This window comes from Nelumbo lutea, chromosome 4 (genome assembly GCF_056320005.1).
Source record: "Nelumbo lutea isolate HS-2025 chromosome 4, American lotus-T2T, whole genome shotgun sequence".
NCBI lineage: Eukaryota > Viridiplantae > Streptophyta > Magnoliopsida > Proteales > Nelumbonaceae > Nelumbo > Nelumbo lutea.
Genome location: NC_142687.1, coordinates 2,054,988 through 2,069,406, shown reverse-complemented (window position 1 = coordinate 2,069,406; position 14,419 = coordinate 2,054,988). Strand labels below are relative to the sequence as shown.

The 14,419-nt window shown below is 36.0% G+C and overlaps 1 protein-coding gene across 17 annotated transcripts in view; it reads right to left on the bottom strand.

Moving 5' to 3' along the window:
• LOC148853344 (uncharacterized) overlaps positions 1-14,419 on the bottom strand; it is a 122,565-nt gene that overhangs the window by 64,161 nt on the left and 43,985 nt on the right. For 16 of the 17 annotated variants that reach the window (XR_016112760.1, XR_016112765.1, XR_016112755.1 and 13 more), the window contains exons 13-19: positions 13,860-13,916; positions 12,426-12,470; positions 11,671-11,761; positions 6,633-6,715; positions 3,918-3,992; positions 3,707-3,791; positions 1,057-1,129 (exon numbers count right to left, since the gene is read on the bottom strand). Coding sequence is in view for 5 of the 17 variants with exons in the window: in XM_088983663.1 (XP_088839789.1) it covers positions 1,057-1,129; positions 3,707-3,791; positions 3,918-3,992; positions 6,633-6,715; positions 11,671-11,761; positions 12,426-12,470; positions 13,860-13,916 (509 nt within the window). In the remaining 12 variants the exon portion in view is untranslated. The remainder of the gene's footprint in view (positions 1-1,056; positions 1,130-3,706; positions 3,792-3,917; positions 3,993-6,632; positions 6,716-11,670; positions 11,762-12,425; positions 12,471-13,859; positions 13,917-14,419) is intronic. The other variant, XR_016112758.1, reaches the window with a different exon arrangement.

The following is a 14,419-nucleotide window of genomic DNA, read 5'->3' as shown; positions in this document are numbered from 1 at the left end:
TCTTCTCTTCTCTCCTCTTCCACCTATCTCTGGCCGGCTACACTACCAAGAAAAATAATGTCTCCAGGATACTAGAGGCCAATTGAGTTCACCTGCAATCTGGTTTTGAGGAAATTGAAGGTAGTTCTTTCTACACATAAAAGTGTTCTTTTTATATGTTTCTCCTTTGATTCGTATTATGGGTCTATGTAAGTGTTTTCTGCTACATATTTCGAAGGAATTTGTTTCATTTTTCATATAAGCATTTTATGTTTCTTATTTTATCTTGTACCTTACAATAAAATCTGATTAATTGGGAATCCCATGATTGAAACATGGTGAAAATTTATATCTCCTTTTCAGCTATTCATTTACTTTGAGGGTGTCCGATGTAAAGTCGCACATTCAGTTTATAAGAGTTCAACTTCTTCTATCAACTATTTTTGTCAGTTCTTATCTGGGTATTGCTCTGTGAATTCAGAAGCCTAGGTAGTCCACTTACAAATGGACTGCCTGATTTTAGGCATTCAGCATAGAATAGCTAAGACGCAACATTCATGTACGCTCATGAGACAATGGTTAGTCAACATTATTGGCTATCTGAAACCTTATAAATTTGAACATTTTTTGTTGGTCAGATACAAACTTTGGCAAAGGGCAATGTCATCCTGACAAGTGAACAATGAATACCAATTAAATAATTCAATCGCCTTTTGGGGACATAAAACTGGAAACTTAAAATGTTTAAGGCATCACATCCCCACTTTCTGTTATAATCCTGCTGTAAAACTAATGGGAGGGGCACAATTATTTTTGTTTCCAGAACATGGAGGGAGAAATAAGTGGAGGTCATAATACCATAGGGGAGTTTTAAGCAGTTGTCAGAAACCAGAGATGTTTAATTAATTTACCCTTTTGTGTATACATTGTCTGCATTCATGTAAGCTCCCTCAGGTATGTCTCTTTTTTGCCTCTTTTCAATGAAAAACAGTTGTCTTCTTTTGAATTAAAAAATAAAAATAAAAATAATAACTATAGCCTATCAACTAATGTTCATAATGCTAAAAGGATTCTTACCAGCCACTCATAGGTTCCAAATACATTGACGAAGAAGGGTTTGTCTGTTTAATTATTTGATGCAATATCTGCCCTGTTAGCATTAAGAAAAAGAAAACCCATGAAACCATATTACCCATCCATGTAATACCATAGAAATAAAATCAAGAAACAGAACAAATTATTCAAAGAGAAGAAAAAACTAAACTGAGCACAATCTAAGAAGAAGTAAAGTTCAATATCATGTTTAAAACCCAAAAAGAAAGACACTTTATTATTGTACCATACTCATTTGTATTTGCAGCCATTATGGCTGGATCCTACTTGAGCCTCAACAGTCCTTTTGTACTTTGGAAGGGGGTCATGGCAAGGCTTCCTTTTTCTGGAGGAACATTACTTTTAAGCCGGATGGGGGTAGTAGCAATTACTTCTGGAAGGATTCCTGGTGTGGGGACCAACCTTTGTGTGAGCTCTTCCCCTGCCCTTTTTGTGCTTGCTGATAGCAAGGACCAGTCAATGACTTCTTGGCTCTGAACAATGGTCAAGTGGCTTGGGTCCCAAGCTTCGAAGGAATCTCATTGATTGGGAAATTAACTCTCTTGTGAACTTGTTGGATTACATGCATAGGGTGGAAATAAATCCAGGTTCTAGTGACATGTGGCTGTGGAAAGGGGCGAATTCCGGCTTGTTTTCAACCAAGTCTTTTTATCATCTTTGCTGGGTCCTTTTGATAAGGTTTCTTGGTACTGGATTTGAAAATCTGAGGTGCCCACTAAAGTCATTTTCTTTATCTGTCTGGCTAGTAAAGGAAATGTTCAAACTTTGGATGCCTTCACAAGAAGGGCAATGGAGTTGAATAACATCCTGTTGTTTGTGTGGTGAGGATCCAAAACCTTCTGATCATCTATTGATTCAATGTTCCTTCACTCACCAGATCTGATGCCATATCCAAAGGCTTTTTCGGCTCCAGTGCTCTTTCCCTTTTTCAGTGGCTGAGTGGATTTCTTCCTGGAGGCTGGGGATTTTTTCTCTTAAAAGGAAGTTTCTTTGGAATTGTTTGCCTTTAGCTATTTGCTGGGTGGTATGGAAGGAGCAAAATAGCAGAATTTTTTAAGCCAAATCTGCTCCCTTGGAGGCAGTCATCAGTAAGGTGGAATGGTATTTGAAGAGTTGGGCTGGTGCTTCTAGTATTTTTTAAGGAACTCTGTCTTCTCATTTTTCTGACAATTGGCTTTCTCTTATTTTTTTATCCTTTTGTATTGGGACTGGAGGTATATGTTCTGTGCAGTGTGACAGGTACTTCTTTTTGTACATGTTTGAGGGTTCCTCGCCCTCCTTTCTTTATTAATATAATCATTTTACCGCTTATCAAGAAAAAGACTACAAATACTAAAGCTCCATACACCCTTTCCCTTCTCCTAGCCAAACAACTAAAAGACAGAAAGAGCTATAAGCTAAGAACATGGACTATTTACATTCATTATGAAATGAAAAGAAGGAAAAATACAGAAAGAAAGTACATATGTATAATGAACTTGTGCTTCATGTTGCAGCTTAAGGCATTGCTTATCGAGACAAATGGCCCTTCATTACTCATATTTTATAGCACATTTACATATAATATTAACAGTGCCTGGTCCCTATTGAAATTGATATCTGTGACAATTAAAGATAACTCTACAAGCTCCAGTCACAAACATATAAAAATAAAGGAGAAAAGTTGGAGTATTCAGCTAGGCAAAAAGAGACTGCCAAAGTGGAGAAGAGAAAAAAGCAATCTCTCCCACTTGACCAGGACATTTTATTTATTATTATCTCACAAAATCTCGGTTTTGAGTAATGTTGATTAGGATCCCTCTTTGACTAATAGTCAAGGGTGGTCTGTCTCTCCAACCGGGTTGCTCTCATGTGCCTCCTCTGATGCCCTTCTTCTTTCTTCAACTCAGGCAGTACCTTTTCCAGCTAAAGAGGTTTGGTGTAGGCGTGTAGCCCAGTGTTAGGGCCTACTGCTGGGATTGCTTCCCCTAATATATGGTTTCTCCATTTTGACTATGGTGAGATTGCTTCCCATTTATTAATCTCCTGTTCTTTACATCCTACATTTGGAGGTGGCTTTCTTCTCTCTTTGGTTGCAGGTGGACAGCCCCTTGTGTTGCAGGTCTCTCTAATACGAATTTCATGAGGCAACAAAAGAAAAGAGGAAAAACAATGTTGAGAGCTATACAAGGGCAGAAGTAGTTTGAGCAATTTGAGAAGAAAGAAATACCCAAATCTTTCAAGGAAAAATCAGAGGAAGAGCTAATAGAGAGTATGACTTCTAAGGTTGCACATTGGTTAAAAACTTTGGGCATGTTCAAGAACTATTCCTTAGATGATATTACGAGAATTGGAAGGTAGTTGCAGATTCTTCTTCCCCAAAGGCATTGGTTCATGAGAGTTGGGCCCCACCAATAATTCATAACTTTAAGATGAATTTGATGTAAGTTCTTATGGCAATCTGGGTCCCTCAGGTATAGGTGGAGTGATAAGAGATGGGGACGGAAAGGTAGTGGAAATCTTCCTCTGTCAGATTAATTTGAAGCAATTTATTTATTTAAGCAACCTAGAAATAGATGGAGACCACCATAAAAGAAAAGTAAAAGAATAGGAAATTGTGATAACAAAATTTTACCCAAAAATGTTTGTGCATTTGAGTCCACTTGCACGCATGCAACCATTGACTCGGGATTTCTTTGACTAGAATAATTATCACATTCCTACAAAATATAAAATAAAAGTAGAAAAAAAAAAAAGAAATTTGAGTTTTCAAATTATATCTTCAATTAATACATGCAAATCAAGAAAACAAATGCACCATCCAGTAAAAAAATTACTATCCATACAATCTGTACACAATATCTCAAAAACTGGGCATATGCTTCCTCCCAAATATGAGTCACACGTGAATGAATTAGATCCTGCAGGTTGTGAACATAATAGATTATCTAGTGAGCATAAAGACATTAACAACTTTTAGCATAAAGTCACCAAATATTTGAAACATGACCACAGTTCTATTGAAACATTAACAAGTCCCCAATCCCTAAACAAAAAAAAAACTTGAAAATTCAATTCTTAAGGCCATTGAAACAAGAAATGTTAATGCTAGAAAAACTGCTTCAGATTCCGACTTTGGGGTACATCCCATTTTGATACAAAGAGCACATCTATGGCATTATCATCTAAGCCATATGAAAAATTGAATGTATCAAAATTGATTAATTGATGTATTTAGTATATGTAATAATTCAGAAAATTAAAAAAATATGTCAAATTTTGGTGGAAATTATTCCTGTATTAATAACAACAAATTTACTGAATGTCTTGTGGTGTAAAACACAAAAATTTTGGGTGTTTAGTTTAACTAAAACTCTTATTCATATAGATCAAAAGTAGCTATTTGAAAAGATAAATTAAAAGGAGATGAGGGTTTTTTTTTTCTTGTCTGTGGTTATCTCCTTCTCTTGATTGATAAAATTGGAGACTTCGTTAGTTTTTACTATATAATGTCAATACTCGCCTTGGCTTCACATCCAGACCACCAAGTGAAAAATTTAATCCATTTATTTTCCCCTCTCCATTTTTTCCATTGCTCATCTCCCCTCTTGCACGTGCACAAGCCACTCAACTAGTAATAACAAAATAATTTTATGTACAAAGTAAGCTGACCCTCTTTGTTAGGCTAGCTAATGCTATCTCTATGATGCCTAGATATGAATTGGACATGGAAATGAGGACACAACCATCCATTTACTAAAAACCTCGACATGGATACAACAAAGCATGGGTATTCCCATCAAACATGCTTACATCATGTTTATATATAGTTTTTGAAGTCATATGTCATTTCTTAAGACTTGTGTTTTACCATATATAATTAGATTTCTAACATCTGTAGATTTTTTTTAGTATAATTAGTTAAAACATACCATTTTACATATTTTAGGTGTTAATGTCGTAGAATTCATTTAGAAGTTTCCATGCAGTATCTGGTATCATATCTAATAAGTATCCTATCCGACACCAGTATGCTAGGCATGTACAGGTATCCATGTATCATACGGTTACCTATCCCCATAGTACTCAGTTTGCATACACTGCAAGTGGTTACCTGCCAGTACATATGTTCCCTGATTACCCCTTGTTTGGTCAATGAATCAGCCAAAGTATCTGTTGATCTGGACCCATATACAAGTATCTACAAATTCTCTTGCATTATATTTGATTTCTCGCATACTGTTTGTTTTCTCCTTTTTGCAGACTGGAGTAGTAAAAATGCATATCCATAAGTTGAAACTTTTTACCAACCATATTGCCCCCCATATAACACTTTTTACCAACCATTAGCCCCTCGAAATTGTTATAATGCACAAGACCTACCCTCTTACAATTTGAAAATTGCTTGGGTATCCCCTGGCCTTTAAACAATCCAGTTTGGGTAAACTTTGGCTGTTTGCAATTGCATAAAACAGCCCAGGCTGTTTGATTGCTCCCCAAGCATGACAAGTATTCATCATCAAACATTCAATTAACACTGGAGTTAAAAACTCAATTTGCCTTTTCATTTGTCAAAAAGAAAATAAATACAATTTTTTTTCAAAAAACCCAACCCATTGTAATAATGATTCTGACTCCCCAAAAACCCTTCCCTCCCCAATCTGGTTTCTTTCTCTCCCTCTCTCCCCAAAATCCCTTCCACCCCTCCCACTGCTGCAACACGCCAGTGGAACTTATTTCCAACACCAAAATATGCTGGTTAATCATTTGAACGGGTTAATTGTTCAATCACTCAAGATATTGTTTAACGTTCTTGAAAGTGCAAATCTAGACCAATTGTTCAACACTGTTGAAGGCATCTGTTAGTCCTCTCTTTGATCGACAGTTTGGGAGATTTTCTTTCAACATTGCTCTCACCAGTGGGATACTTTGCTGTTTACTTTACCAAGTCATTTTAGAAACCTTTCTCACCAGTGAGATAATTGACCAATAGTTCAAAATTGATATCAAGGCCTTCTCTTGCTGTCTGGAAACTCTGTTCTCACCTGCAAGAACCGTCATATTTGGGATTAAACGATTGCCCAAAGTGAATGAATGATTACCCATTGAAGTGAAGAGCCATCAACCATCATATTCGGCATGGAAACAAACTCCACCAACAGTTTGCAGCGATGGAATGGGTGGGGTGAGACTTGAGAGAGAGGAGAGAAAGAAACCTAGAATAGGAGGGATGGACAGGAAAGGTTTTTGCGGAGTCAAAATCATTATTATGATGGGATGGGTTTTTTGAAAAAAATAAATTGTATTTTCTTTTTTTGACAACTGAAAAGGCGCTTTTAGTGCCAGCGTTACTTGGACATTTGGTGGTGAATACGTGTCATGTGCAGGGAGAAATCAAACAGCCCGGGCTGTTTTATGCAAACTGCCAAAGTTTTCCCATCCAGTTTTATCCACATTTTTACACAAATAATTCATATTTATCCATAAGGTGCAAAACTTCCTTCACAGAGTATTCACAAATCAATGTTACAGATCTTTCAATTCCAGAAAGGAATAATCACCTGAAAACACTCCATTAGATGCAACTGTGAAAGGATATTTGCTGTCAACTTCTTCATTTTCATTTCTAGTTCTTCCAATTCAACTGTGGATAGAAATAAAGGGCCAAATTAAAAGAATTAGAATTCCAAACCGTCAAACTACCCATGCATAATAAATAACTTCTAATGTTAGTAAAAAATGAAAGTAGAATATATATGTATCATGAAGCATTGCCTAGATGCTCCAATTTAACTTAGACTTCCATGTTTCCTCAAGCCATTTCAAAACACTTTCAAAGAAGCAAGGAGAGGGTGGATTTGGAGAAAATGGAGGTCAAGTGATTAGAATTTGGGTGGAGAGGGATCTTGAATGCGTTGAAAGGGTTAAGGAAAGGGGTTGGCAAGAGAAGAGGTGATGAGGGACAAGAAAGAAGGGGAGGAGTTGGAGCTAAAAAACATGTAGGGCAGAGTGTGGCTTATCTTCAAAATGAGAACTTCTATCTAGGTCTTGTTTAATCTTTGAGCCTATCACTGTATAGCATGGTTACCAAAGGTCAAATGAGGATTGTGAAAGAGAGAAATATGGGTGGAACCAGATATGGCTTTTAGAAGGTGAGAGGTGTTGAAGTTATTCCAACAATACTTGTGAATTGGAGAGTAATATGGAATCTCCAGAATAGGGAAAAAAAATCTAAATGAAGTCCATGAGATTGTTGCAAAGGGAAAGAAGTCTACATGAAGCCCATAACAATGTGGTTAAGGAGAATGACAAGATTGAGAATAAAATTTCCCTTTTGTTCTTTTTTTCTTTTTCGGTGTTATGCTCAATTGTTTTTTCTACTTTAGTGTGATTCAATTGAAGGCCTCAAATTGATTTTGGAGTGACTTTATAGTTGATCAAAAAGAGAGGTGCAACTCCATTATCTTCTTCTACCATTTTCTTCTCTTTTCTGATTTTTCATTATTAATTTGTAAAAGATTTTGATCATCCACAAAGGATATACTGCATTAAAGTGGTACCAAAACAGGATTCATATAACAAACACACATACAAGATAAGTCAAGAGAAAACTTTAATACCCATCCCCAAGCATGCATGCACAAATTTGTGTATGCAAATACCTATGTATGTATTTGCACAACAATCTCCTAACCCATATCTTCCTTTTCAAATATGCCAAATTAGATCCCTCTCACATTGTAAAGCTTAAGTCATATATCCAATTATCCATAGACTTGTCCGATCAATCCCCTGATATGCAGTAGATACTAACTCATATCCATGTCCAGGCAGCAACTAATAACGAACAAAATGTTGTACTGCTCAAAACTTCAATTTGGCCAATTAGCAGATCCAATCATCTTTTATTTTATTATCTATTTATTTTTATCAGTAACAAATCTCTTTTATTTCATTATAATTTCGAAGAAACAACAACTTTTTTGTATATTCAATATGACTTACATAAGTGTTCAAGACATAAGTTACCAACAACTAAAACCCAGTAACCATTAGCATATCAAATCCATTGAAGACAACAATGTCAGATGATCAGAAGCATTCTCAAGTATGGGTAAGGAACATATTATGTATGAGCTGTAGATCCTAAGGTCTGTGGTCTCCAAGGCATTATACTCAAGAAGTCCATGCCTTTGGTTCTGGAATGAACAGCACATTCAGGTGGATTCCAACTTCAGTTAATTCATTGAAATGGATCATCAAGGAGAAGAGTGGAAAGACCCAATGATATTGAGGCTTCTACATGCCCGGATAGTGATTTATGTATTTTAGAGTTTTGATTATAAATCCTGGAATGTTTCTTCAGCTGTAATTCTTATTGATCATATGGGGATGTAGGAAAGTTCTGGTATTCTGTGGTAAAAGCATTTATCATATGGAGACTGACAGCTGGGATGCAGGGTTAAACAGACATTCTACATTTACCTCTCTGAGGATCCATTCACAAGTTTTTTTTTTATGGGAAACGGTAGCTTCATCAAAATAACTTTCCAGATTTAAGTACAGCTGTCAACCCCTAAGTAGGTGTTAAGCCCCCAGTAATCTTTCTTATAAAACTGCCCAGAACATACTCTCCCTCACAGTCCCTTGTTTAGCTAACGTGTCAGCTAAACCATTAGCTGATCTCCTTGTCCATTTGAAGCATGCACCGATCTCCCTTGTTATATTGTGGATTTCCCTTATGGGCTGTCTACAAATCCAGGCTCCCAACTTACCAGATTGCAGCCACTCAATCAACAATTTAGAGTCTCCCTCAATCTCAATTTGGTGTAACCCCAAATGTTTTGCATATCTCCACAAATCTCAATTTGGTGTAACCCCAATTTGGTGGATCCATTCACAAGTTTCTACCTTTTTCCTTCAACTCAGCAGGTATAAACCAGTAAGAGGGGATAGAGTATCTTTTTTAAGAAGATTTGTGGTGATGAACCTCCCACTAAACAGAAACTCACAAGACCCTATACCATATAATTGTCCGAGAAATTTACTATATCTTGCTTTGTGTCAGCTTCTTTTTTGGAGCTTGATTAGAACCGAAGACTTAACAGGAACTTTTTTTATCATGAGAGTGGAGAGATATTTGACCTTTTCTATCTATTGGGGACGTTTTCCTATCTTATTCTCGAACCCATGAGCTTTGAACCCATGAGCTTTGAATCTCATGGATTGTTCCCAAGTGCCCCTTTTTCTTTGCTTTATGCCCATTGCGCAAGAGTCACACCATTCACCCCCTCTCACCCCACCAAAGATTAGCCAATTCAATTGGAAGGTGAGGCATTTGAAAATCAACACTTTATGGCATGATTTAGTAGGAAAAACCTACTTGGCCCCTATAACCTTATATGTTTCTCCTCACAACACCTATGGTCAAACAACTTACAACCTACTAATCTCCAACTGCTATGCTTCAAGAAGTTGGGAAAATTTTTTGCAGTATCCTGAATGAGATGATAGATATTTCAACTTGATCTGACTATTTTTGGTTCTTCCCTCCGACTTTAAGAAAGAAATCATGTAGAGTTTTGCAGCAGTTTAGTGGTCAATATAGGAAGAGAGGAAAGTTAGGGTTTTTCCTTTAGGGCAGCAGATGGATTGAATTTATTCCAATTCAAATTTGAATCCACTTCATTTAAGTCAGACTCGGATATCTGGTTAATCATTAATCAGATATGAAAACATGATCTGTTTATTATTCATATTAAACTTGGATATGCTTGATCCAATTTTATATATATATATATATATTGATCAATAACTGAAATGAATTCGTTAAATAAAATTAAAGTACAAAGAAAAAGGGAGAGATAAACTCTCCCAAAACAGTATCACATGTTTACAACATAGCCTAATGCCAAAATAGTTTATTCCTTCCCACCCCTTGTTTAGCCAGTGCGTCGGCAAAGAAATTAACATCTTTTTTAATAGTATATATTTTCCAGTAGAAGTGTTTGCAAGTCCATGTTTTCTCATCTTGTCAAGTTAAGACTCATGGACACTCATGATTGGGGATTGACTCCTAGATAATGGTGGTACAGTAGAAGAGATAAGGGTGAAGGTCCTAGGTGTTTATCAGCTTTTATATTTGAAAGGCTAGAATCTTAGCAACCAGAGAGAACCTTCTCTAGCAGACTCTTTGGCCAAAGGTAGAGTTGATAGGGATTACGGGTGAGTTCTATTCTTCTCATTGTGGATGCAAGGAGATGTTTTAATGTGACACCGACAGCCCTTGTATTGTTTCTTTTCCTATTTTCTCTTTTTCTTGCACTGCTCTTCTTGTGCTTACTTATTCTTCTTTATTAACAACAAAAAAATATATATCTTGCAAAAAAGGAGGCCTAATTGGTGTCTCTCTCCAAACAAGTGTTTCTTGTGTGATGCAAGCGGGGAAACTACTGTCCATCTAATAATCTCCTGCAGTTTCACTTCTAGTATTTGGGATTGGTTCCTATCTCTCATTGGTTTCAGGTACTTGAGTAGTATTTTCCTGCCCTACTTTCTCAATCTACCTAAATGTAGAGGCAAGATACTCTACAGATGTACTAGAGCAGCTACTCTACGGACCATAAAGGAAGAAAAGAATAACAGAATCATTAATGATAATAAGTTATCCAAGGAGGCAGTTATTAGAATGGTGAATTGGGTTAAAACCTTGGGTTATCTTTGCTAGTTGCTCCATTCTCCAAAAATGGCATTATGAAAGGATGGAAGGTGGCTGCTTCTTCTTTATCAAACCAAGTGAAGCTGAACTTGGATATCTAGAGATTGGATTGCAAAGCCATTAAATCAAGTGAAGCTGAGCTTTGATGGATACAGTTTAGGAAAATCCGGGGCTGTCAAGCATTGGAGTTTATAGAGATAATAATTGGGCTGTAATTGCATTATCTCAGGGTCAATTGGACTAGGACATTCCACGAGGGCTAAATTGAAGGCAGTTTTGCATGCTCTAAGGTTCACCAAAAGGCTTGGCTTAACAAATGTCAGTCACATGGATACATGGGGAAGCAAATTGTATGGCTCACGCTCTGGCCAGACAAGCAAGGAGCAAATGGGGAATTGGGGATCAAATGTACTAGGGACAACTATTGAGAGTCCTACATAAATCAGGGCAAATAGTATGGGCATGGTGGCTTATGCCACCATTAAACCTATAGACATATATCCCATTCTTTCAACTTAATTAATAAACTGAAAGTCGCATCAACTTCTCAGATTCTAGATTTCTCTATTCTGATGTTCTTAGGTTTCTATTTGGGATAACCAGTGAACCGTTCTTCCTCTTTTGACCTTGGGGAGATATTGAAATGCCATCTTCCAATAGCAGGACATCATCCAGTATGCTACAGTTTAACTTAAGTTATAACCTTCAAGAAGGCATATAGACAAATTTCTATATCATCAATATCAAGTGGTTTGTGGTTGTTGTTATAATCAAATTTTCAACCCATCTGTGACCTGCACTAGTGCAATTGAATATCAATATACAGATGAATTCCAGATAAGTATATAAAAATTCTCTTTGCCACAGAAGAAAGTTCCTACCACTAGGAGACATGAAAAAAGAATTCAGCCAGCTTCCAAATTGTTTGAAAAGCCCCTCCTGCATTTTCCCCTCAATCCAACTCTTCACATCCTGAAATATGCAAAGAACTGAGAAGAATCAAAAGGAATAAAAACAACTAGATATAATTAAGACAAAAAATGGAATAATACATATATGAACTAATGTTTCAACATCCATACAGATCTTAGCTGTAGAATTTATCCTTGTATGTAGTACATAAGTGTAGAGCAAGACTGAGTGACAAAAGTGGGTCCAAACAAACTTACAATCAACAGAAGAAGCTATACTCTAGAACTCAGTACATCCATGGGTAATCAATTAGCAAATTCAACACCGCAATCCAAAAATTACCTCCATGGACCAAGGATCAAACAGTGATCCTTTGTTTTCTTAAATCTTTTGGTTACAAAAATGTGACTTAACACTCTATATATGTCCTTAAAAAATTAATTTAAGATCTCTTCTTTGGCAGAAGATTTCTGCTGAGCAACAAACCCACAAAGTAAAACATAAGCATCATTTTGTTTCATTCAGATGGCCTGTACAACATGCTGACTGATGTTCTCAGGCATCCAATTTTAGTGTACTATTTTCAACCTAAGTAATATAAATTTCTCGATAAAGATATGACAAAGAAACATATCAGAAGCAATTATGTATAGGACAAAAAATAAGATAAAATTATAACAGCATATTTCAGAAGAAATGATTCTTGTGAGGATAGAAGAAATACCAGATGAATGAGATTATGAAGATTTCTAGACATGGCCAGTATCCCCTGCATTGCCATTCATACATAAGAAGAAAAAATATAACAAATTCGAAGCTCAAATTATAGAGTACCAATTTGTCTAAAACTCTAAATAGATACATCCTAGATTAAGGTATTGGTGGAAATATCAGTCATCCAAATGTAGGAAACACGTTGGACATGTCGAATGGAAATATTTTAGAAATTCTACACATGGTGACAACATTGTGAAATATGTGGAAATATACAATAATATTTTATGAAATGAAAAAAGAAGCATAATTACACCCTTTTAGATTGTTTCCTTGTTCCAAACCATCAATGAAACTAAGGTTGATAGACCAAATAAAATGCTACAAAATTGTCTTGTAGACTTCAAGAGTTAAAACTACATAATAGAGTAAGTTCAAGAAAAACTTAAAGAAAGTGCAAATGGTTCTAATAGATCAACCAAATAAAGTGGTCATCATTTCCATTATGTGGGCAATAATATTGCTAGTCCACATATCTACAATATTTTTTCCAACTCATCATATTATAATGCTATCTTGTGTACTCAACATAGTGCCAGTAGTTTTCACTGGGGGAACATGTCATTTCCAGCAATATTTCATGTTGGTATTCATGGTAATGAAAATACGTCATGAAAATATTAGAAATATGTTACTTATCAAAAAATATTAGGAAATATGTCGACATAGCAAACCATGATTATTTATCAAAAAAAAAAAAAACAAACAAACAAACAAACCATGATCCCCCAATCATCCAATTGATAACTACCTAAGAATTACCATCCACTTCCAGTCTCTGTTGATCCAAAGAATACATAAATCACAATCCGCACAATAAGCGAAAAACTTAAGTCTTGTATGCAATTCCATAACCTGACAAACCCAAACAAACATAGAGGATCCCACCAGTATTATATCTGAATGCTGCACCCACCCCTGAAGGTCTTGGGTTTCCAAAGGTGCAGCCATCAAGGTTAAAACTTAATGGCTCCTTCAGAGGAGAAGGAACAGAAAGGCACAGGGATCTATCTGCTAGTGGAAGACCAAGAAATCTCCAGCCATCCCCTCAAAATGTCATCCACTAAGAAATCAGCAAACACTTCTCTCATACACATCCTTTGTGCCATCCTCATATGAATGACAATGTTATATTCATCTAAGTTATTTTAATAATAACAAATTCAAGCATCTCTCCTACTGAACATAAAATAACTGCTCTAGCACACCTCTATACAATTTTCCTCCTTTAGTTAAAGGGGAGGATTTTATATAATTTTCTGTATAATTCTATACTATTATATGAATTCAATCATACTCATTAAAATACTTATCAAAATATGAATGTATGTACATCACATGCATTTAATAACCTCCCAATAATAAATGAAATGCTCTAACAGACCTGTGAGTAAATGGATATCTGATTGAATGTCTCTGTTAAACGAAATTGTTGATCTACCTACAAAACCAGGAACCAAAGTGAACCTTCTAGTGGTTTGAGAAAGGAAACATAGCATGAAAGAGAGAGAGAGAGAGAGAGAGAGAGAGAGAATGGAAAAAACAACAAGAAGAAAAAAACTTTTCAATAATGGGGCAAATTTCCAGAGAAAGATCATCACCCAATTATAATGGTAGCTGTAGAAATATTGTACCAATACAGAGGTGTAATCTTGTCACCCTACTTTAATGTTATCATTAAGAATAAATGATAGTGGTTATGGTCAGCAAATGCATATGCTATGCTTCCAAAACTCTTGACTCACCCTTTACTTTAATTGATCCAAAAATAACAAGTTGGTAACAGAGAAAGGAGGACACTTGGGCCTACCTCTTCAATTGAGTTCAACTCTGCAAACTTGCAACTGATACCAAGAGGTCATACATATAACCACGGTAGGTGCCTGGGTCTCCTGAATCAGTTAAGGTTAAACTAGGTTTCACAGGGGTGTATTTTCATGTTTT